General features: G+C 41.5%; 1 protein-coding gene and 1 long non-coding RNA gene across 4 annotated transcripts in view; one reads left to right on the forward strand and one right to left on the reverse strand.

Annotated features, from left to right (window-relative positions):
• Nucleotides 1-441: 441 nt before the first annotated feature.
• LOC118218481 overlaps nucleotides 442-24401 on the forward strand; it is a 40238-nt gene continuing 16278 nt past the window's right edge. The window contains exons 1-3 of one of the 2 annotated variants that reach the window (XR_004763420.1): nucleotides 442-2064; nucleotides 2859-2972; nucleotides 22958-23420. This is a non-coding gene — a long non-coding RNA (uncharacterized LOC118218481). Of the gene's footprint in view, nucleotides 2065-2858; nucleotides 2973-22957; nucleotides 23421-24401 lie in introns of those variants that run through there. The other variant, XR_004763421.1, reaches the window with a different exon arrangement.
• Nucleotides 4481-12545, reverse strand: LOC118218479 (cytochrome P450 1B1). Of its 2 annotated transcripts, none has more exons than XM_035401158.1 (3): nucleotides 11983-12545; nucleotides 10459-11473; nucleotides 4481-8253 (listed from the first exon to the last, which is right to left on the reverse strand). In XM_035401158.1, exons 2-3 carry the CDS (start codon nucleotides 11469-11471, stop codon nucleotides 7641-7643), a joined length of 1626 nt encoding a protein of 541 aa, XP_035257049.1. In that variant the 5' UTR covers nucleotides 11472-11473; nucleotides 11983-12545; the 3' UTR covers nucleotides 4481-7640. The 2 variants fall into 2 exon arrangements, with proteins under 2 accessions (XP_035257049.1, XP_035257048.1); XM_035401157.1 differs by having other exon boundaries at nucleotides 11822-12544.

Genomic DNA, 24401 nt, shown 5'->3' on the forward strand with positions numbered 1-24401 from the left:
CCCTGCTAGCTGCCGCCCGTCTCCGAGCTCCCAGAATCACAGCGTTCCCACAACCTGGACTCATCTCCTGACCCCGGAGGCACCTGGAACACAGGTGAAATTACAGAGGGGAGCTCCTGCGGGGCAGGGAAGGGAAGGGGAGGGACGACGGTAGATTTTAACTTGGGTCCTGGGAAATTGACCTGACCCCCTCCCCCCACCTCCTCCTCCCCCCTCCCCACGTTCCACATGCTTGGCTACGGCAAGGAGTGGGACCTCCTGTTGCACCTCCTGCACATTCTGCTGCACTGCCCCCCCCCCCCCCCAGAGGGAGGGCCTGTATTTCTGACCGCGCCCCAGCCACTGACCCTGCGGTGTTCTGTTGGAGAAAAAAAAAGAATGGGAAAACAGCATCCTCTCAACGGCCTCCACACCACCTTCTTTTTTAGGTTACTACTGAACTTTATTAGACAACTCGGCCAATACAAAATTAAAACACAAACATACACAAAACGATGTGTTGTTTGGAGCCACAGTACAGGCTAAAAGTATTAGGCCTCCTGTGGTTTTTAAAACTCCCACTTTGCAAAATGGCTGGATAGACTTCCAAAAATCTGTTTAATTGGAATTGACACAAAAGGAGACTATTAAGGAAAGTTGTATTTTTAAGTAAAACTCATTTTTTTGTTTTGATAGAATGGTGAGATGTGAACTTTTCAGACAACAAATAAGAACTTTAATCAAACAAATGCAGTTTGGTTGTGGGGATGGGGGTGGTAGGTGTTGTGTTGGAATCCAGGTCTTTGTGTACTCCACCCCCAATGTGACCATGTTTTATCTTTTGTGGCGATACTGTCAGTGAATGCGTAGCTGGTGTAATATCTCTCTCCTTCCCTCCTCCTTCTCATTCCTTCTCATCTCCTACACATTCCTGTCTTTGCTTATCATAGAAACAACAATAAATAAATAGTTGCCAATGACCTCAAGCTGTGATTAGGATTTTGCTATGCTAAAGGTCACTAGAAGGGGGATTCTGCACTTCCAGCTCATGCCGTGAGTGAAAGATTCATTATGTTTCAGTCCGCTATCCAAAAAAATGAGCACCCCTCAGGCTGCCAGGGTGGTCCCTCATACTTCTGTCCTCTTTGTTAAGTCTTTTCTTGACATCACCTGTCAGTCAGTCTCATTACCCCTCATGGTCGTTGATATCCACCTCTCTGATGGGGAGGGTCACTGCAATGTTGGGCATCTGGAACAAACTCCCATGTGCATCAAAAATGATGCATTTCTGTCTACTAATTTAGTGTCAATGTCAAGCGGAGGGGTTCTATTGATTACCACAATGTGAGCTTTTGGCACATAATGTAATTCGCGCTGGGGCGAGTTTGATGAATTTCTACAACACTCATGAAATACATGGTAGGCTCATCATATAATTCTACTTCACCGTGGCAGCCATCTTGCGATGGTGCTACATGCAGAAGTATAAAATTGAACGGAATTAAATGGAAGCACGTGACCACGTTTCCCTTCTAGGCTTCTCTCTTCCGTTAAAATAATGGCGATTGTTAGCGGCAGTCGCAGTGAGCGCGGTAGAGTTCGTTTACAAGTGAGTACTCTGTGAACTCGATAATTCGCCTCTTCCTCTTTGGTTCGTCCCAAATTCGTTGCCTTTTGCGGTTCCTTTTCCGTTAGGACGCTTCGGAGCAGCAGGCCGTTGCCTTCGAGTGAGAGTGCAGGCAACAAGGCACCTGCCTTCCGTTTTAGACACATCCATTGCATACGTACCCCTTAGCTTGCGGCCTCACTGCAAGATGCACTATTATTTTATTTGATGGCCCGATGCACTCACCGTGTCATAATTCCCATTACCTAATTGTTGCATTCGATTTAGGATTTTTGGGTGGGGTATGCACTCAGTCTAATACAATTGACACAGATGCTGAACATCTTGTTCAGCAGAACAACTTTGCCCCTCCCTCACACGGTGCACCTGGTGCTTTATTCAGTTCTGTGATTTCAATGCCAGATGTACTCATACTAAATGAACGTGCTAGTCTAAGTTCTTGTAATTTTGGTAACAAGGTGAGTAAAAATGACAGAGACTAATAGATGCTATGCTATTTTGATATTAGTTGCTATCAATATTCTACATTTGTTAGAAATAAACATGCTTTGCCGTTAGCTCGTAAGTCACTCAGGCAAGTATTAGTAACGTTACAGGTTGTGTGTATGTGCCCTATTTAGTTACCCGACCTCGAAATGCAGCATTACTGCCCAAAAACATCGTTATAGCTAATGCCGTGAGTGACTGAACTCAAACGGATGCAGCGCATTCGCTTGCTAACTAAGCTAACTGTGTTAACAATAACGCACATTCGTGGCTTGCATGCTTGGTTTGTGTCTCAGCACCTTAATAGTCGTAACCGTACCAGCTATGTTGTACCATCACGTATAAAGATAATTACAACACGGTTATCTGTTGAAGCCTGTCGCTTTTTTATTTTTATTTTGTATGAAAATTGTTTGTTTGTTGTCAGTTTATGGAATAGTTTACTTAACTTTCTTACAATCTACCGAGCAAGGCCATGTTTAATTTGCAGGGCTTGTTAGATGTTGTATGATACAGTATGATAGAGTATGTATCTCTGACAAACACCCTCATAAATGTATGCATCTCTGGGGGTACCCCTCTTCTCCATACCATATGCTCCTAAAATGTGTATGCACAGCCCTACTTGTGATTGCAGGAAATAAGCTTTCTACCATAAGCTCATTTCCCCTAAGGTGGTTTATAAGGTGAATGAACGCCGTCTTGGATTCCTCCCGATGTTATTAGTTTTATATTCAAAGTTTGCACCTTTCTTCCTTGCTTCCAGGAGTGCATGACTGTGGTACACAAGAGCCCCTGGTTCACCTGAACACCCTGCCGTGTGCAGCGGCGTGTTTCCTGCAGCCTGTTTCACGAACCGCTGTGAAGGAGGCGCTTACAGGTCTGAACCCCTCCCTTGTCTCTCTCTCTCTCTCCCTCTCTCTCTCTCTCTCTACCAGCTGACACGTTTTTTCAGAGCGAGAAAAAAAAAAAGCACGTGCCAAGGAAAAGCTTTTGTGCTCATCAAGTACAGCAAGGCACACGCTGTACTCTCTGGGTCACAGTGAGGTCATGGGAAAGTGAAAGGGTATATCCCATGATTCCTTGTGTGGAGAGGGATATTACGATTACCACATTGTCATATAATACGTAAAACAAGGGGTTGGGGGGGTTGGTGGGACAGCTGTTGCTCCTTGCATTTATGCCTGTTGGAAGGGCAAGGCGGGACGGAGAGAAGTGGGGAGTACTAATTTTGGGAGTTCTGCTGACAGTGGGTGTAGTGGCAGAGTGATAGGCTGGCCTCCTCTCTGCAATCTCGCTCCATAGGAAGTGACCTGGATTCCTTTGGGTGCCATGCTCTCGCTGTTTCTGAAGGTAGAACTCAGGTCCTGGCAATGCTGCGGTCTGTCCAGACCCACATGGGCACTATGAAGAAATAGGAAGCTCTCTCTGTATTGTGGTTTCTTTATCTGAACCTGTCACGCACTCAAAGCTCCCGGTTGGCTGCAGGCCCCCACGCCGATAACACACAGGATGTTCTGGGATGGCTGATAAAGCACTACACTGGGAAAGAGTTGCTATGAACACTCCCCTTTTGTTCTGGGGATGCATGGAAATGCCACTCACATGGCTGCAGGCTTGGCTTTGGTGTGAGATTACTTCATTGCCTAGGCTTCAGTTAATGGACAGTTAGGTTAATTTGTTTTTAAAAAACAAAAGCATTGAGACAGTGATGCAATTTTTGTTGTTTTGGCTCTGTACCATGGATTTGAAATAAAACAAAGAATATGGAGTGTCTATGCTGACTGAGACAACAACAGCAGACTCCAAATGCAAATTCCATACCTAGAAGGAACTGTAGACCTTTTGTTAGCTTTCTTGTGCATGAACTTACGATGCAAAGATGCACAGTTGGCCAAGAAACACCTGAGCAGCTGTCCAATTACTTTGTGTCTAATTGTCTAATCTCTGCTCCCCTAAAATGGGGGGAACGTTTATAAACAGAGATGTAATTCTTACATGGATCAACCGATAAGGATATAAATGTCCTCAGTGCTGACAGTCTGCACTTTAACTGCATTTAACTGTAAATGTTTTCATTATTTTTTTGTGATTGCCACAAAGGATTTCTTCCGTTGAATTTTAAACTAGTTTTTTTTTTTCATCAAGGCAGCAGTTTCCTGCAGCATTTACACCGTTAATATTTAGCATTCATATCAGCATTTCCCTTTCGGTCTGTCTGAACGCATGTGTCTTCACAAGTATAAATGACAAGTTTGAGCTTGAAAAAGAGCTTCATTCTCCAGTCTGATATTTTGCAGTTGCTCATAGGACTGAGTGAGATATAGTGCTGATCAAGGCACAAGGAAGGCTGGTGTCACCTGGAGACAAATGCTTAAGAAATGACAGTCACAGTAATAAAAGTAGTCTTTATTTTCCCGTAATTTTCAAAGGTTATAAAAGTGATTTGTGATCATCTTTTTCGGTTCTATAAATATCATGGTAAAGTCCTTATAACAGCAAAGTTATAGCAAATATATTACATATTTATTACAAAAATATACAAAGCTAACATTATCATACTTGTGACGAGCAAGTTAAATTAAACAACTTAAAGGGCTGAACATATACATTTTTCAGAGCAACCTCTAATATGTTTGAGCTTATACAAATCATTAACTTGAAAAACAGACCAGCAAATGCCTGAATACCTGTGTCTAAAACAGCGTGAAGCATATGAACCTCTCTAGCAAATGTTGGTTAAACACTGATCTAATATAGATCTAAAATGAATAAAGCCCTTAAATACAAGTGTGAAACAGCAGTTCTAAGATTCAGACGTACAGCCCAACACGGCACAGAATATCAGCCAGCTTGCTGCTCCCCTGGACACTTCTGCTGCGCGTGTACACCTTTTAGTAGCTACTCAACCTTCAATAAACAAACAACAAACGGGCTGGGGAAACCCTCTGTCAGAAAAATTGCACGGTTGGGGTCCGTTTTCGGTCATTAAGGTACAGTTCCTATTAATATCCTCTCACTGGCTTATATTTGTACCTTAGACTACTAATCTAAAAGTGTAAGAGGCATGTGTAAGAGGCATGCCTTTAAGAGTATTGCCCCAAGCCATTATACTCCCTAGGTACAGTTTTTGTGCACATTTTTTTTCGGACAGTGCTGGTAAAACTTTCACTAGCTGTCAAGCATGTACAATCTATACATCCAACCAAAAACCTTTCCTGGCTTTTTAACTAACTTTTGAACTTTCCCAGGTTATTTTCAGTTTATTCATGTTAAATGATAACACTTAAAAGTATTGACAGTATTAAGATGAAGTCGTATGATGCAGATTTCCTCACTGTGCTGGGAGAAGATTCCCATCAGCAAGTCACTGTAGTCAACACTGTGGAATTTCTCTCCTTTGCTTCTCCTAACACCTGCCAAGGATGGACTCTTTATTTTCCCCTGGTTAATGTATTATTTCCTTTTGTAAAAGCAGAAAAGTCAGCAAGCCTAGAGTATGGAGAGTAAGATACAACAGCAGAACGAGGGCACAGAGAAGTTTGGGTTGCTAAAGTGCTCAGAGACTGGTGTTTTTATTGCTATTCCCCCTCGCTGTCATCCTCTGCTTTTTTCTGCTATGATAGTGTGCGAGTAATGAGATCTGTGCAATTAGACAGCTCACCACCACTCTGTTGTTATATGATCCTGAGTACCATTCATGTAGTCATTGACCCAAAAAAGAAGCTGGTTTTCCGCCATTAATTTTCTCAAAGAAGTGTGTTACAGAGTTTATCTGCTCAATACCTGACGCATTTTTAGCAATATATGCTTTTATCCCCAGTGGTAGGGCAACAAGTAAGGGGAGGATCGAAACTCAGCTTTAAGTGTCCTGGGGTCATATTCGTAAAACCTCTCAGAGTTGGAGTGGTGATCTAGGGTCTGTTTTCCCTTGTACATAGTCTACCCCTGTCCATTATGTGCTCAACGGCAAACTGATCCCAGATCAGTACTCCCACTCTAAAACGCTTTATGAATATGGACCCTGTTTGTAATCTTTGTTATTGTGGCGACGTAGCTCAGGAGGTAAGAGCGGATGTAAGAGCGGTTGTCCGGCAGTCGGAGGGTTGCCGGTTCGATCGCCCGCCCTGGGCGTGTCAAAGTGTCCCTGAGCAAGACACCTAACCCCTCAATTGCTCCCAACGGGCTGATTGGTACCTTGCATGGCAGCCGTTCACCGTTGGTGTGTGAGTGTGTGTGTGTGAATGGCATCAATTGTTAAGCGCTTTGGATAAAAGCGCTATATAAAATGGAGTCCAAGTATTGTTCCGATTTTAATAAGCGTCACTTGCCAGCTGCAGATTCATTTCACGAGTGCACCTCATATTAAATCCGTTTAATGGAAAGTAGCAGCTTAATAAACAATCTTTGATCCATTTTTTATCGTCAAAGTTACTGAACATCGCCCAGTCCTTTTTTTATGATTAAAAGGTGCTGTAGCATCCTCACCTTAAAAAAAATGTAAAAAGGAACCGGGAGGTCATCAATGATCCATTCTGAAATTGAAGAGCTTGTTAAAAAATTACCATTGAGTTCCGGAACGTTGTGATAGAACTCCACAGCTGTCTACCTTTGTAGCTTCACATTAGCTTAAACATTTTCATATTCCAATGTATACTGTTTGTCAAAATTATTCTCTAAATATTTCTGCGCTTAATTATTTCCATATTTAGTATTTTCATTGTGACTGTCACCGTAAATCCAGCTGAATGGCATATCCTTGCTTTTGATGTCAGTATGTCTTGAGTGAGATAAATTCACTTCATTGGTCGCACAGAACAATTGTAGGCTGTGCTGACCAATCAAATGACATGCTGCCTAATAATGGACCCCCTGGGCCACTTGTGATCAATCATTGCTCACAGTTACTATTGGCCATGCTGACCAATCATGGTTCATGCTTAACATGGTAACCGATCACAGGTCATGCTTAATATCTTAATGCCCATTGAACTTCTCTCTCCCTCTGTAGGAGTTACTGTTTATTCTTATTATATGCAGCTGAATATATAACGCATACCGCACACATCTGTATATATGTGTTAATGCATGTGTGTGTGCATGTAGGCCTATATCAGTGCATTTATATTAGCTCTAATTTATACTGATAATCAAATATACAACCTTTTTAAAAACAAAATGTACGTGAGGACTACCGATGGTGAGGACAACAACAACAACAACTACAAAGTGACAAAGCAAAATATATATAAAAATATAAGAATCTATTTTGCCTGAGCGTTGCATCGATAAACATATATAATTACTGTACACTCTCATGAACAGAGTGAGACCTGATGGCACATAATTATACTTCAGTGATAAAAGAATATTTCCATTGACCTTCATTTTTGTCTTATAATTGGTCTGTGTGTGCATGTGCGCGTCTGTGCGTGCGCGTGTGTGCATGCGTGTTTGTGTGTGTGTGCATGCGTGTTTGTGTGTGTGTGTGTGTGTGTGTGCATGCATGCATGTTTGTGTGTGTGTCTGTGTGTGTGTGTGTGTGTAATTAGTTCTGTTCTGAGGATGTGCTTTCCCCATCGGCTTCTGCTTTCGCATGCTGTTGCACATAAGCGTCCAGCAGGGCCATAGAGTTTCGGTGCTCGACCGCAATGCTGAAGGCCTTGGGTTTCAGGGTCAGGCCGTATAAGTAATCCAAGCTGAGTGGCTCAGCGGGGTTGGCCTTGAACAAGCACTGGTGGATGAGCAGGGTAGTGTAGAGGAAGAGCTGCATCTTGGACAGGTCCTCCCCAATGCACCGCCTCTTCCCCAGGGAGAAGATCAGCACGCTGCTGGTCTGGTCCTTGTCCAGGGCCCCGCTCTTGTCCAGGAACCTGTTCGGGTCGAAGACTTCCGGACGGACCCACTTGGCGGGGCTGTGGTTGATGGACCACTGGTTGATGAAGACCACGGTGTCCTTGGGGATGCGGTAGCCCTGGATGGCGGTGTCGGTGGTGGTGGAGTGTGGGATGGTGAGGGGGATGAAGCTGGTGAACCGCATGACCTCGTACAGGAAGGCCATGACGTAGGGCAGGCGTGGCTGATCCTCGATGCTGGGCAGCCGGCTGCTGTCCACCACCTTGTCCACCTCCTCGCGGAGCTGCTTCTGGATGTCCGGGAACCTGAGCAGATACACAGTTTGACAGGGTCAGGCAGAGGAAGGCGCCCAGGTTGTGGCCTCTCTGAGGGCCATTTCTGTGAAGGGAAATATTTTCTTTGTCTCTTAGCCCTGCTGGTATACTCTGAGTAACATAAAGCCAGACACCCCCAAAAATCATCTGTCAGCAGAGGCCAAGCATGGCTCCCCTCACGACAAAACTTCTTGAAAGATGACAATGAACATATCACCTTTGAAAAGCAAGAGAGCGAATGAAGTTTCAGACACATTGAAGAAATATTGTGTGTGTTTGTAATGATTCGTGGGGCTCCGGGCTGGATGGGGCTTTAAAATGTTTGGATTAATAGGATGGGATGTTGTCAGTGTGATAAATATTTTTATGTGGCCCAAGGTCACATTTTTTCATGGGGCCCACCACTGTGTGCTTAATGGAAGTTGGGGTGGGCTGGGAGGGCAACCCATGTAGAGCAAGGCGGTTCACTGGGCATGACATTCCTGGCTATGTCCTGTAATGTTGCTATAACAACATGATGACATTGTCTTGGCTTTCATTTTCACAGTTACAGCTCATTGGCTAGATGACCACCTGTGCACCTTGTGCTGTAGTCCATAGAGTGAACAGTCAATATGAGTTGATCCTGTCTATAAAGCAAAGCAGGGCAGTCCTAACAAGCAAAGCAAAACTACCTGCTAGCAACTGCCCACACCTCTCCATCGATTAAAGTGCATATGCTATGCTGTGGGACGCTTTCTGCCATTTGAACTCATTCAGTCTGACTAGACCTCATCATTTACCTACAGCCTGGAGCTGGGGTGTCTAATCTCATTGTGAAAGGGTTGGGCTGGGAGCAGGTTTTTGTTTTAGCCTAGCACTATTATCAAGCACTATGTCAAGAAATAAACGGAGCCGACAAGGTGACAGTACTGGCGGTTTTATCACCATAAAGCCTGTCCACTCTGCATCTAAGTCTGATTTCCAGTTTAAATGTTTCAGTGGAGAGGAGGCTTTACAATGTAAGCTGAGCCATTTTGGCATTAATCTATCCACCTCATTGGCTGTACCCAGTCGCTTTGGTAAAACTAGCTAATGCTAAATCACTAAAAATTTCATATGTACCAAAATCATTAGTTGGGGGGTTTTATTCCCAGGTACTAATGAAAAGCTTACTGATACAGGCATTGTTTGTTTTTTAACCTTCTCACTGTCCTGTCGATCGTGTCTGTTCTTAATTCCAACCCCCCTCCCGCACTCACTCCCCAAGAATATTACATAATTAAAATCTACTGTTCATGAAACTTCTTGACAGGCACATTTTGTGTTTAAGAAAAACAAGTTAAAATGTACCGCCCCTCCGTCTTCCTTTCTGTGTCACGGTGTTTTTATAAACCATGGTGCTGTCAGCCTGGTCTCCTGTTCCTGTGCTGTGTTATGTAACGTCTGCTTGCACGTTGACACGCGCACTGACAACCGACGTTTATGATTAAGAACGAACGCCCCTTGCAGTAAAGAACTTTTTCCTCGTGCACAGAAAAAGCAGCTCGGGTTTAAAGACGGTTTACGCAATTGCACTTCAACACAAAGAATGCACGAGACTGCGGATATCATATTTAATGCTGCCTTCATTTCATCCCCTCCCAGAAACACACCCACATCCTGTTGTACACCTTCGTCTCGAATATAAACTATGACATGTGGCTTGCCTCCACGCTCGCTATGGAAAAGCGTTTTACGCAGTTTGATGGTGTCCTTAAATTAGTTAACAAGATACTAACTTTAACAAAAAAGTGAAACCCTTAGGTACGATGAGAGATCCTCCTGAAATGCGCGAGCATTTAAAACATAATGCACAAAATATAATGGTGTTTTTGTTTGTGCTGGCTCAAAGCTTAAATTAACAATGATGTAACGTGCTTCTTATCCATTATTTGTACTGTGTGAGCAAGCAGACCGATAAACCTGCTTCGAGCAACCGGTGGTTTAAACAGTATCCCACACATTAATCGCATTGTTTTGCGTGCTTTTTCTCCTATGCTTTGGAAGCCATTGTAAGAAAAGTTCAACCAGATTGAACAAGTCTAAATTTCTCTTGGAAGCATATATGAATCTGTCGGATAATCCTACTTAACCACTCAACATGTTAAGATGCTGAAACGTAGTCATAATGCATTTTCTTCCTTTTCATTGAAAATCCTTCAACAAAGGGCTTACCTTACAAGTACCAGAATTATCCACTGCAGGGCGGTTGACAGTGTATCTTGGCTCGCACCAAAGATGTCGCTAACCGTGGGTGGCACGTACTCTTTGTCCAAGAACACCCCCGTAGAGCTTGTTAAACCCTGGTCAAGCGCCAGAATGAATGCATCAGTCATGTCTCTTACAGTGCGTGATTGAATTGTTTTTCTGTGCTCAGCCACTTTTTGACTGATAAATCCGTAGAATTCCCGGTTGAGATCTTTAAAGTTTCCAAATATGGTTTTAATTGGGTTTGGGAAATACTGGAGCCAAGGCATGACGTCCACTATGCTTCCAGCACCAACCGTTTTGGTAAATTGGTCGTTTCTTCCGACCACTGCCTGAAATTCGGCGTCGTCGTAGGAGTACCTCTTCCCAAAACACACGGCGCTCATTATGTTTGCTGTAGATACTGTCAGATATGTAAGCGGCTGGAAATATTTTCTCTCGTTTGTCATTTTCATGAAAAGATGCAGCAGTTCTCTGCCTTCGCTCAGCACGTGATTTTCGAGCACTTTTTTAGTGTGGACATTGCCTGTTGAGAATGTACGGACAGTAGTCTGGGCAATTTTTCGATGTGCCTTCCACCAATCGCTGTAGTTTCCAAAAGCCATGCTCTTGCCGTTGGAAACAAATTGAAAAGAGGTGAAGTCAGGTCTTCCCGCAAAGTCGGCCCCCTTTTTGATGAGGGCCGTTCTGATCGCATCGCCATTGAGCACCACAACTGCCCGGCTGCCAAGCTTAATTTGGAAGACCTCGCCGTATTTCTGCGCCATGCGACTGAAGTAGAGATGGGGTGCGCTACCAAGTTGCGCCGCGTTCCCTATGACTGGCCAGGGGAACGGCCCCGGCGGGCCGTCGGCGTTCCTGCATCTCTGGATCCAGAGCCACAGGTGCACGGCCACCAGCAAAGACACTGACGCCAGCAACAGACTCCGCGGCGACGGCCGGGACATTTCCTCCATCACCTCCTGAATGTCCATCCTCATTCCTGTGAAGCCCGAATGGCAGATATTAATAAGAATGAATTAGGATGTGCTCAAATTGCATATTGTGTGCTATACGGTGATTATATGTGACACTATAAAATATTGGATAATCTCTAATTAAAAGGGTGGTGTAATGGAAAACAATATCGTAATCGTAAACTTTCGGGGGGGAAACAATACTCTGCTCATGAAAACTTTTAAGCGACGGACTGACAAACAACTGTATAATAAATATACGAATTTTCTACGCTTGCAAAATTATATCAATTTAGTGAGTTAACAACGTATCACAAATCCAAATGAAATTAAAGGAGAGAGTTAATAATGATTAAACTTTTATGATAGGCTACCTGTGGATAAATCTGCACCGGTTTTTCCACTCCAAAGAACGACCAAACCTTGTCCGTAATTTCTTGAGGAAGGACGAGCGAATATTTTTTTTCCAGGTCTAAATGCAGACAGAGATCATTGGTCACTTATCGGATGCGAAAATCAATATTTTCTTCCTTACCGAACAGCTGCGGTCCCAGCAACCAGCTAATGTAGGCAAGCGGTTACATTTCAGCGAGGTCGCGAGGGATCCAAAAACAGAATTGCGCTGGTGTTCTGTTTAACGGATTCGATTACGTATAATGCGAGCTAATGTGAAATTCGGAAATTGCACATGCAGTCATAGTGTTTCAAAATTAGTTCGGACGGTACAAATGAATTCAAGAAAAAAATAAATAGCCTTATGCTCTCGCATATAATTTATACAGCACGAGATTATTCTTGACTCAACCCGCCGCTTTGACTTCGTTCAAACAATATGAGACCCTCTGCATATATAGCTTTGTTAATCCCAAATCAAATGATTTATCATGAACGGTACACTGACAAATAGCATCGTAACTCGTCAGCGTCCGACTCGTGGTTTGTTGCATTGGTTGATTTTTTTTTCTTTCCTCGAAAAATGATCTCTCTCGCTCTCTCTCTCTCTCTCTCACTCTCTCGCACACACACAGATCTCTCTCTCACACACAGACGCACATGCGCACGGACGTCCAATACGCACTTGGAGTGGATCTGCGGATTGTAGTTATAAGTTTGCTACCCACTGCCTGTACGGTTAATGCGCAGTCAGCAGTGCGCGAGTCTGTCTATGTTGCTGCGTTATATTATTTGTTAATCGCTTAGCTGGCAAGCAGCCTTGCACCATCTAAAATAATATATTTGCAATGTAAGAATAAATTCGTCATTGACGTTTCTAAGATCATTTCTTTGTATTTTTATGCTTAATGCCTTATTGTGACATTTCATAATTCACTGACAAATTACCCCCACGGTCATTGTTTTAAATTAAGTGGAATACAAACTGGCTGATCCACATTTGGATTCAGTTTTATTACACCACGCTGCTCCATAAAATATTGGTATTTGCTTTTTATACTGTTTTATGGCTCGTATCCATGGCGTCATGCTGTTGTAGCTGAACGGAAATGGAGGAAATAAATGAGACCAAATACATAAAGGTCATATTTTGTTTGCACTATATCAGTTTGGCAACCGACTGATATCCAAGCGGCACATGGGTTTTTTTCCTAATATCTTCTTCAAACTGAACAAATGGTCTATAAATTGTACACAACGTGTGTCCAGTTTGCAATTGTTTCTGGGCTTGGACCTGTTGTATTTGGGACTTGCCTTTGAACTAAACGATAAACGATTGTTCGTATTATAAATCAATAATTTAAAAGAATGTTCCATGGTGCATTAATAGAACGGTTAACTTTTGTACAATAACTATTAATTTGACAACTAAAAAACAAATTATCGTAAACTTTGCGCTCCTGTTTATCTCCTATATGGAGAAACAGAAAATATGAAAATATTGCAACAAGGAAACGTAGCAAATTGAAACCTATTGTAATTCTTTACTTGCTTCTAAATACGTGTCGCTATTTTATTTCCAATCATTTTCATATTTTGTTTGTTGCTGTATTTAAACCGTGATGCCTCTTAAAGTAGGTTTATTAACTCTTTATCCTTTCCTATTCCGGATACAATATAGTAGTATTTTTAATGTTTTTTTTATGTGGGGGAAATTCACAGAGGGATAAGAGCATTGCACTGATTCATTATCAACTAGTTTTTGCCATCTCAATTTTGACGTAGGCTACAAGAAGAAAATGGCAAAATAAGCGTCCTGCTGTTTTTTTTTTATCGCTGTTCATTTATTTAATTTAAATCAGTAGGGAATTGTATGGTGACTTAAACTAAATTTCCATACTCCCCGGGGAAATCAATTATTGGCAAAACTGAAAAGGGCTCGGACGTCCTATTTACGGACAAACATGCATTGAAAAAATAATTCTAGACCTGAACAAGGTACTTTAAAGCCCATGCTGTATATCTAGCAAGTTGTATTGTTTTACTTGGAATGCAAAGATTTACTATGATGCGTTGAACAGGCCAACATCGCCTACATCTTTTGATAGACTGATACATGTATTAACCGAACTTGAAGCGCTGCATGCTGCATATATTGTAATTTTAAAGGATTTGGTCCAGTTTTTAGACTTAGGAGATAGAAAGGGCTTCATTATAATACTGTTTTCCCCTTTTATTTGCGTTCGAAATAAACAGTGGCTGTAATAAATTGTGATTAAATATTTTCCCCGTTTTTTTTTTGTTATAATACAAACTGGTACGTCTAGCCTTTTTGAGGTTTGAACATCTAACAACTATAATCAGCGTTGTAAACCACCGAAGAATGATATAATTGTTTACTCCCAGTAATTAATGTTTTACGCCTCTATTTATGGTTTTATTTATTTAATTTGGGAAACCAGTGCGTTTCACAGCATTGCGGTGTCCTATGAGTATATTGACTGGTATTTTTTTGTAAACGAAAAAATTAAAGTATAATCACAAGAAAAACTACGTGTGTGCAAAACTGTCAGTTACCTCTTATGCTTTACAGTATATCATTAGACAGAAGCGCAAATGAAAGAAAGGATACCGGATATACCTGTTATCTCTGCCATTGAACCGAATGCTCAGTTGGTGTAAAGCTTAAAGTCATGGTTGCGCTGTCACGCAATGCCTCCTACGGCCCGCTGCAGGCTGGTGGAAACAAATCCACGTCTCCGCGCGAGGCACGCCCCGTACCCTTCCCTCCCAGTTCGTCCCTACGATGTAGATTTCTGCGAATGCACTGGTGTGAACTCAGGGCAATGACGAGTAAGTCCGTGTTTGATGTATAGCCTAAACAGTGCTGATATAAGTATGCTGGGGTAAATAGGCGGTGTATACAGTACGGTCGTGGAATGAGAACAAATCAGATTGTACCCCATTGCTCTGTACACGGGAAAGTTTGAATACGGTGCATTAGCCTTATGGTTTCGTTTGAAAAATAGTATCCGTGAAAATGTTTAAAATTCACCATGTTAAACATGGCTATAAATCAAGAATAAAATCATATCAGCAAATGGCGAGGGGAGATTTGAAAGTGCATTTTCAATTATGTCCACTAGGAGGAGACTATATCTTTGACTTTTTTGTGCTAATTGTCCTGCTCGACCTGTTGCAGGATTTTGTTGAGAGAAACATGATGTAATCTAATATTACACATTTTAAAGTTTCACTTTAAAAATGAACTTCATATGCACTGGGAGACAAGTTTATTTAACTTATTTCGTGAGTCTAAATCAATATTTCGCCGGGGATCACTCAGCCCCATCGCGAGGCAGCACCAAGTGCAGAATGCGATCTTCACGGGAAACCCGCCTGTATCTCCACCGCTCTACGCTCTAGGACATACTGGCTGGCTCTTAGCTGGATAAGAGAGTTATGCCGTCATGCTAATCCTCATTGATTTTATATACGGCTGATGGGTGTTGAATAAAAAATGCCCTACAAGTTCCCTAACGCTGATGTCGGGTATTATCAGCAAAAGCACAGAGACGACCCTAATATGAAATCGGGAGATTTCAGGACCACGGACAGCTCGCGACTGATTATCTCGTATTCGTTCCCCACCCTACTTGTTGCAACGCGATAATTCTCATTGTTGGGGGAATGTATCTATAGCCATGTTTTTTCAAAATATGAACGCAAAGCCTTCTGAACAACATTAATAGTATTGGTTAATGATGTGATCATGTCGGTTTATTGCGCGTCCCAGTAGCCTAACCACAAGTCCGAATATGGACGGAATCTATACGTCTAGAGGGGTGGAAATCGGTTGACAGATGTTTTAGCTCAATTCAGCCCTAGTTTAGCTCATGTTTCACCCTGATGTAGCCTAAAAAACCTTAACGTTTCAACCAAATCTAGCCTGTTTATATCAAATTTAGATGACATATATACCATTTCAACCCAATTTACATGGTATTTTCCATCTAGACGTTCGGTGAAAAACTAAATTTGGCTAGGACATAACCAGGTCATCTGGGTTAAACCTGCGTTAAAATAGAGGTAAATTGGGCTGACCTTGTATTTATGTTAAGACATCTGTCAACCTAGATTTCCACCCCTCTATACGTCCAGAAGCTGTCTGTATTCGGGCTTGTGCTGAGTTGAGTGTGAAAGGTTAGGTAAATGTTAGAGATGGCAATTCAGTTCAAGGGCATAAATAGACATGAAGCGACTGTGTAATTGCTTCACCAGTTACTGTGTTTAGCGTTTCAACGGACTGCTAAGTGATGTCCACCACAAATTGCCTATTTTGCTGATGTGGGAAACGTTGCATATTCATATGTTTGCAAATTGTAGGTGAGACTTAGGCTAATTATCATTATTACAAACAATATTATCGGAAAAACGGACCCGTTTCAGTTATACAAAAAACTAAATAATATACAAGAAAACATAGAGATGGAAAGACATAGCATGTGTGTAAATAGTCGTAGGTTGATAGTAGCCTATTCCTTTGTGCGGTGATGGCCCACAGTAACACAGCGTTGCTCCTAGCAAGTAAAAAATGGAAGAAAAAAAACCTTACATGATTATTCTTTAAATTTTTATGGTTGGTTTCCTTAAAACAATCAACAGAAGCATTTTTACTGGGAACAATTTTCTTAATGTTATTCGTAGATATTAACTATGCATCTTGTGCGCGTATTTAGATTAAATTAAGATTAGACCTCAAACGTATTTGTGTGCAGTCCACGGCATTGTTGGTTTCCGGCATTAGGACCTCTCGGTCGTCTTCCTGGGAGATTCTGTCTTTGAACTCAGGTGATCGCGTGCGAGCTCACTTGACTCCTGCGGTAATGAGAGTCGAGACGGCTGGGAGAGAAGATTGAGTACCGTAGGACAACCCCCAACCCCCACTCCCATCCTGTCTTCCCTATCCATAGATACAACCTGTCCTGCACGCAAGTTTATTTATTAGACTAACTACTCCACCACCTTTTTTCAGAGCTATAATGAACACCCACCCACCCTTTAAAAGGTATTTCCAAATACTACTATAGCTTGTGAAATTCTGAAGCCTTTGGGGCTGATGTAAAAGATGAAAGAGCCTTCCTTCGTCAGCTGCACATTTAACTGTGGCTTTTTTTTCAGTAAGTAATAATAATTTATCACTGCTCATCAGATGAAGGATATTACATCAGGTTATGACATTAGCAATTGGCATTGGAGTATTGAAACCTGCAGCAAAAAAAAAAAAAAAAAAACTTTCAAAACATGTTCTCATTTTTGGCATCTGCATGTGATTGTGGAGAAATTAATATTTGCAAAAGTAAATCCCTCGCGTGGTGGCCTTAAAGCTATTTTTGATGTGAATAATGAAAGCGTTCATGGAGATGTGTGTGCGTTAGAGGTCCCCACACTCCCATGTCAGGGCGTGGAGTGTTCTGAAGCAGCTGCATTCAGATGGGACGTATTGATTAAGTTGGTGTCGTCGGGGATGGCCTAAAACATTGCAGGCCTGCATGTGGTGGCAGGACTCCAGCAATCCTTAGGCTTCAAAAACAAGAGAATACTTTTCCCCATTATTCATCTTCCCGAGATTACGCTAACACCTGGAGCACTGGAACAAGTGACTAATGCAAATCTGAAAAGTGAAAATGATTTTTTTTTTGCGAGCAGATGTGTCTGTACTTATGTGTGTGTGTGTGCGTGTTGCGTGTTTTCATAACTGTGTGTAAATCTCGGCTTCTGTTATGTACTTTTTGTGCACTAATTACACTTATCTGACGAACACTTTGTCATAAACCACAGGGGGTGGCCACCACATGTTTCTAGGTAAAAATGCATTCCCTACATTCCTCTCTCAGTATAAAAGAGGACGCCATAAAAATTTAGAAGGCACCTTTTCATATTTTTTCCTCTCCTGTATAGATTGTAATTATGCTCTGTGAAAATGAATGCTAATGTCGATTCTTAGCCTTTCCTCTTCCCTAGAATACTTCTAGATCTATTTGTTTTATTTAATTAGTATTTAAAAAGTGATTTAATAGCTGCTTTTTCCATTTTGGAGTGAGCAGGTAGTTTCCAAGTTCACAAGCACTGAACTGTTCTATTGCTATACACTCCTGCTTTGGCCTTTGGAGTCCTTAGGTACATGAAACAGTTCTGTGAACTTCTTTGTGCAATAATGGCGGAAAATAAACATGTTGAAGTCAAAGCCCTATGATTAATTCATTTCAACAGTTGTTCATGAAAAATTATCCTTCAAAATAAACCTTCGCAATAATCATTGCAACTTCTAAAACATTTCTCCCTGAGCAACTGAGAAGAAATTGTTTTTGGTCCCAGACACAATTATAGGTTCACTTCGCTTCGAAGAAAAAAGTAGAATGGTACATTAGCTTTGAATGATTGACCGTTTTAAGTCGGAGAGGACCTGATTTGCTGGATATTTTCAGGGATACGTGCCTGTGGAAGTACCACAGATCACATAATAGCACATGAGGATATTGACTAAACATGCACAATGATGTATTAAGCTCCAGAAAGGAAGGCAGGTTTGCTAACTGAATGTCAGATATTATACATACATAATTGTAGGTCTTTTGACAGGAAGAGTGCAAAACTATGGCAGTGGGCTAATGCAAATCAAGAGCAAATGAGACAAAATGAGATATATATTTCAGGTATGGTTGTAAATCTTGCTTTAGGTCTTTGAAGGTTTGATGTAAAACTTTGCATCAGACAATGAGATGAGAGGTAGAAAGCATGTGGAAGATTTAAAAATAAAAGTAGGCCTATTTTGTGCTTTAATTTCTGTGTATGAAATATCTGAGGAACAGATGAAGCCAAAATCACAATCCATTATTTATTTATTCAGATAATGTATTGAGAAAAACATAAGACAGGGTTTCAGCCAATTTCAATAGTCCATATGTAATCTTAAAACAAATCTTACAGAATTATACATATGAAATCGAACGTAACTGACGCACAAATTAGTGTGCATTCCCCTGTCTCCTGGCAACACTAAGGTGCAGAGGAGGAGAAACCAGGGGCAAAAAAGGAAAAGCAAGGGAGAGGAAGAAAGAGACTGAGACTCTCTCAGGAGTGGTGGTGTAGCCTTGGGGCTTTGTATTAGTGTTAGTGCTTGTTAAAAACAGTGCTGGTGCTACTTTAAAAATAAAACTTATGTTAACTTACATTTAGTGCTTTAATAATGTTGCCCAGACACTTGCTGGGCTGGGAATATTATTGACCAGGTTGGGCCCTGTTGCTCATAACTCATGCATGTATATGCACTTACAGTGTCCTCCAAATGTATGGAGGTGGTACATTTTGCTGCATGCTTAAGGTAATTGGATTTTAGATCCAAAGATGAATATGGAACAAAAGTTCAGACAATCAGACAATCTTTTATTTCATGATACATGCATGCATATATGTTTTACCATTTTACGGCAGCGGCTGCTTTCATATTGAGGTTTCATATTGTGTTTCATGGCCTTATTAATATTAGTGATGTTATGGGGTTATATTGGCTGATGGCATGCAGTGCTGACATCACACTTCATTGTTTTTTCTTGATTTCAGGGTTTCTTTGGTGCATGTTATTTTCACATTAAACAGATCTTCCACGACATGCCCACATAAATGAAGTGTCCAAACTCAGTGCTCAGTTGTAGATATTAATATTCTCAACTGTTATTTGTTTACGTGGCACGCGTCCCAGTCTGAAATGACCTGCACAGCTTACATATTTGCATATTTGGTTAGGGTGAGTGTTGCTGTTATTAACTGGATATTTTTTCATACCTGATCTGATCTTTCCTCAAACATTCAAGTGTGTATTAATGCATTAATATATGAATAAATAGAACCACTGTTTCTGCCAGGGAGCTGAACTGAAACTGATGCAACTCATGATAGACGTATACTGATGCTTGTCAGCATATTTCCTTCTTGAGGAGTCATCAGGTCATGGAGTGGGTATTTTAACCCACGAACAACCACCTGCCCATCAGATGGTCCTGTTGTGTTTTGACAGCGGTCTTATTTTGACATCTTTTGAAGTGGAGTCACTGATGGCGCCCTCGCCGCTTGCCGCGTTATTAACGTGTTTGCAGAAGGGGGAAGCGCGGGAACGCGCGCCTGTCAGACAGACGGCTCCTGGGCACCAGATCGCGTGTGATCCGCTCGCACAGTGCAGGTCAAGGTTAACGAAACTAGGTGGGGAGGAGGCGCTCAGGGCGGTGTGTGACGGTGATGAAAAGTTTAGCGGCTGAATTGTTATTACAGGTATTTACTGATCATTGGCGGGAGTTGTCTAAGCGCATAGACTATTGCGTTAGTTCTTCCTTCTAAAGTGGCCGGCGTCTGTTGTAGCCGACTTATCTGGTTATCAGAGAAATAACTATTTGCTGGTGAATTATTTCCACCTATTCCTTTCGGCTGAAAAAATGACAGTTGGCCGTTGTGCGGTGCTGATGCATCCACAGCTGGTATCGGGGAAGAACAAGAGTTATGACGATGAGGAGGATGCTGGTAATAATAATAATAATAATAATAATAATAATAATAATGCCTGTAATGTAATGTAATAATAATAATAATAATTTAAAAAATAATTCTTATAATAATAGTAATAAACAGTAATGTTATTAATAAGGACAAGAATACGATAATGTATAATAGCTGGATAGCGTCAAAGACTAACCACAAGTGCTAGACTAACATAAATCAGGAAAAGAAAACGGTCATTACTTTGATTTATGTGGGTAATTAGTGGAAATACATTCACATACTCGGAAGAAAGGTGTGTACTTAGATCTGGCTTATCTTCTTTTCTCAGTCGACGCTTGTGAACTTTTTGGGGAAGCAGAAGCACAGAGGTAATGGCCGTGGGGCGTTCTAGCCGCGCTGAGAAGTCACGCACAAGCACTTCATCATTGAGGTGTCCCCCAAGAGCTCAGGCGCGGAGACTGAAAATCTACGTGCGGTTGGCAAGGGCCGAATACAATAGTCATCCGTCCTTCCAAGCGAACACCAATGGAGAACCGGATGTTTCATTTTATTGTGTTTGAATAACGGTTTTCCTCCAGTAACAGAAAAAAGTATCGCCGTTGCCGTAAATAAATGAATACGACATTCCTATTCTTAGCGATGAGTGATAGAACTACTTAAAAGGATTTAAAAGGTGATTCACAACGCCTGATCAACACATAAATTTTGTTTTAGATTTCCAAAAAATATGCCTATCTCATGTTTAACATGAGTGGAATTTCCAAGTGGAACATGTGCTATACCAAACAGCAATTTCACAAACATTAATTTTGTTTAAAATAAATAAATAAATAAATAATAATAAATAAAAAAAATACAATTCTGTATAATAAAATTTCTAACCAAAACACCCTATATTTTGCCACATGTCCCTTCTAGCACTTCATTACATTACTTGGCTTAAAGTTTGGTGTGTCAACATAGGGTTAGACATTAATAACAAACCGAGATAACATGTTATCATTTGCAGGCACTTAAAAAATAAGCAAATATTGTCATCAGTGGTTTCAGTTTGTAAAAACAGCTTCCTTTTCTTTCTTGACCACTGGAGAGTGAACATCAATGTTTTACCCACTATATCTCATATTGATTTCAGAAAAGTTCAAGATGGGTATCTGGCTATTTTTCTGGCTAGTTTCTTTCAGTTGAACTGTACAGATACACACTGTGATTCATTGGCTTTTGATGGTTGGATATGTTATAAAGACATTCTGAAAGAAAAACACATTACATGAGGTTATCTTTACATACATGAAATTCATGTAGAGGCAAGTACAAAAAAATGTGTTGATAATGTTGGTTTCTCTAAATTTACTGAAATCAGATTCTGTAATATCCAAAGACAGGAATTTGTTAAAATAGTAAAAATGTTTTTTTTATCATTAATAATTATGTGCTTGATTACAGCTGTAATGAGCAAATAATCACCAAATGTGTCTAGTCTGTAAATATAAAAAAGTATATATACTTTTAATATCCATACCCTTATTTACAAAACATTTAGACTCCTTGAAATATGAGTGGTTTGTAGTACACAGTTTGTGCTTCTAAAATGAAAATATTTCCTCCATATAAGAATCTCTGTGTGGAGATGTGTCTGTCTTTTTGGTAGCTTGAATAAATGTGAACTTTGATTATTCATGCTGAACAGGCAACCTTTAAAAATGGCTCTTCTTTGTTTGCTTTTGAAAGAGGCTTTTTTCTCCTAGCCTGCAGGAATTTCTCAGTGGACCAGATCAGAAAAGGGTCACTATTTCCAATTCTCGCTTAGTGGGAATTGGCCTTTTTTTCCCTTGGAGAAAAAAAGAAAAGAATTGTAATTGCTAATGATGTGAAGGTACACACACACACGCTCACAAACACACACACACACTCACACACACATTTATGGAAACAGCATTTGCCTGTTTGGCTCAATCATGCTAATTGGTTCCCATTAAGAAGGATGAGACCTGCCACGTTCAGGGCTGGGAGACTACCATGAGAGCGAACAGTCTGAGGAGGGAGTTTAACACAGAACCATACCCCATCAGGCTGTCTGGTAAAACCCCCGCCCCTCAAACCGCCCCCCCCCCCCCCCCCCCCCCCTCCTCATTACGTATGACCCCGAGACCCAAAATGTCACACCACCCAACACAACACCCCCCACCCCCCACCCCCACCCCCATCCTCATCCCGACGTTTCCCAGGAGGCAATAAAAATTTTCTTACAAAAGCCGCCCAAAAAAAAAAGAGAAAGTTAAAAGCGCATGAGAAGGGGAGCCATGCTAATGAGCGCGGAGCGAATCGGTTCGCAGTATTCCTAATGACCTCGCAGATTAGCCGCCCCACGGAGGCACCTCCACCAGGCCAGGCCCCGCTTTGTTTGGCCAACTGCTGCAGAGCCCCCGTCGCCGAAGCGTAACCAGCAGTCCGTGAAGGCGTCTCCCGCCCTCGCTGACACGCCGCTCTCAGCCCGCATGAATGCTGGGGGTTTTTTTGTTTTTTTTGTTTTTCTTCTGAGGGCAGATTTTTTTTTTTGTCAGGACAGCGCAGGTCAGCAGAATCGGACCCAGACGCTGCGGGCCAGCTGGGAACCGTACTGCTTCGTACATGACCCAGGGCACGACTGCATTTTCGGCGACACAAAGCATGGCCCTGATTTATATTGCTCAGCAGTCCTTTCTGTTAGCCTTCTCTTAGCATCCATATTTTTTTCTTACTTTCAGGCACTGTGATGAAGAACAAAAAAAATTTGAAAAACACTGGCTAATTGATCCATGGTTAAGAGTAAATCATAAAAATACTAAATGTGATCAGTGAGGATAAATGGGTTGTTTGAGCAATTTAGTTCTCCCTATTAGAGGTTTCTGTCCATAACCATGTTAATTGCTTTTAAAAGAAATATGGATGTATGAAGATAGTTTTACCATCAGATCTCATCAGAATATCTTAGAATATGAATAAAAATTACAATTCTACATTAATTGGTTGCTCTCAGAAAGGAAAAGTGGGGTGAAAACTAATTATAGTTATTATTCTCAATACATAAAAATATTTGTGTATTAGTGTATTTATTCTTAATAATGCTCAGTCAGTTTTTGCTTTTTTTAAAAAGATGCTTGAAAAAATGAAGTTGGAAATCTCCCCAAAACAGACTTAATCTAACATGGTGGAGTCTCACTGGAAATCACCTTGTTTTACCGTAAAAATACTGAGTATAACTGGGGACTGTAAGTGAACCAGAAAAGTGTTTTATTAGTATTCACGAAATACATTCAGTTAGGAATGTCATCTCAGATATGTATGTTTTCACCTCTTTCAAATGGTTGTTTTCTCAAGGAAAGCATCTGTGAAACAAAGAATCTTCGCTGGGCCTTTTTGCCAAATTCTTGGAAATTCTTGTGCGAGCTTCGGCTTCCACTGTTGACGGATAAAGGTGACCCTTTAAAACCTTAAACCCACCACAGGAAGTCTCCTGTCTTGTTCTGCTAAAGGACTGGCTCACATCTTTGAAAGTTAATTGGGCACGTGAGAGCATGTGCGCTAAGCTAAAGGCTCTGCAACTCCAGGCGGGAAGGAGACGGCTGTACCTGACGAGGCCTGCGCTGATCTCCTCTCTGCATGGTGACAGCGTTGCTATTCTAACCCTAACAGACTGTCATTGAGAGTTACTGAAGCCTGCCCCCTCCGTGTGTTTTTCAGTTACCCCCATGAGAGTTCAAGGGGTCACACTCCCTTAGAAGGGAAGTTAAGCACACACCCCCCCCTCCATCCCCACCCCTTGGAACCTGTCTCCAGTGTTTTTACAAGCAGGTAATGATGACGGACAGGCGCGAGCGATTGGCTGTAACCTGTCGGTTGCAAGTCACGCAGAGCCTTAGCTTGGATGGCTGTGGAGGGATTTATGTAACTTTGTTGAGCAAATGGTCATGCCAGGACAGTGCTCCAATCCAATCAAAGCAAGAAGAATCCACCAAATTTCCTCAC

This window comes from Anguilla anguilla, chromosome 18 (assembly GCF_013347855.1).
Source record: "Anguilla anguilla isolate fAngAng1 chromosome 18, fAngAng1.pri, whole genome shotgun sequence".
Classification (NCBI taxonomy): domain Eukaryota; kingdom Metazoa; phylum Chordata; class Actinopteri; order Anguilliformes; family Anguillidae; genus Anguilla; species Anguilla anguilla.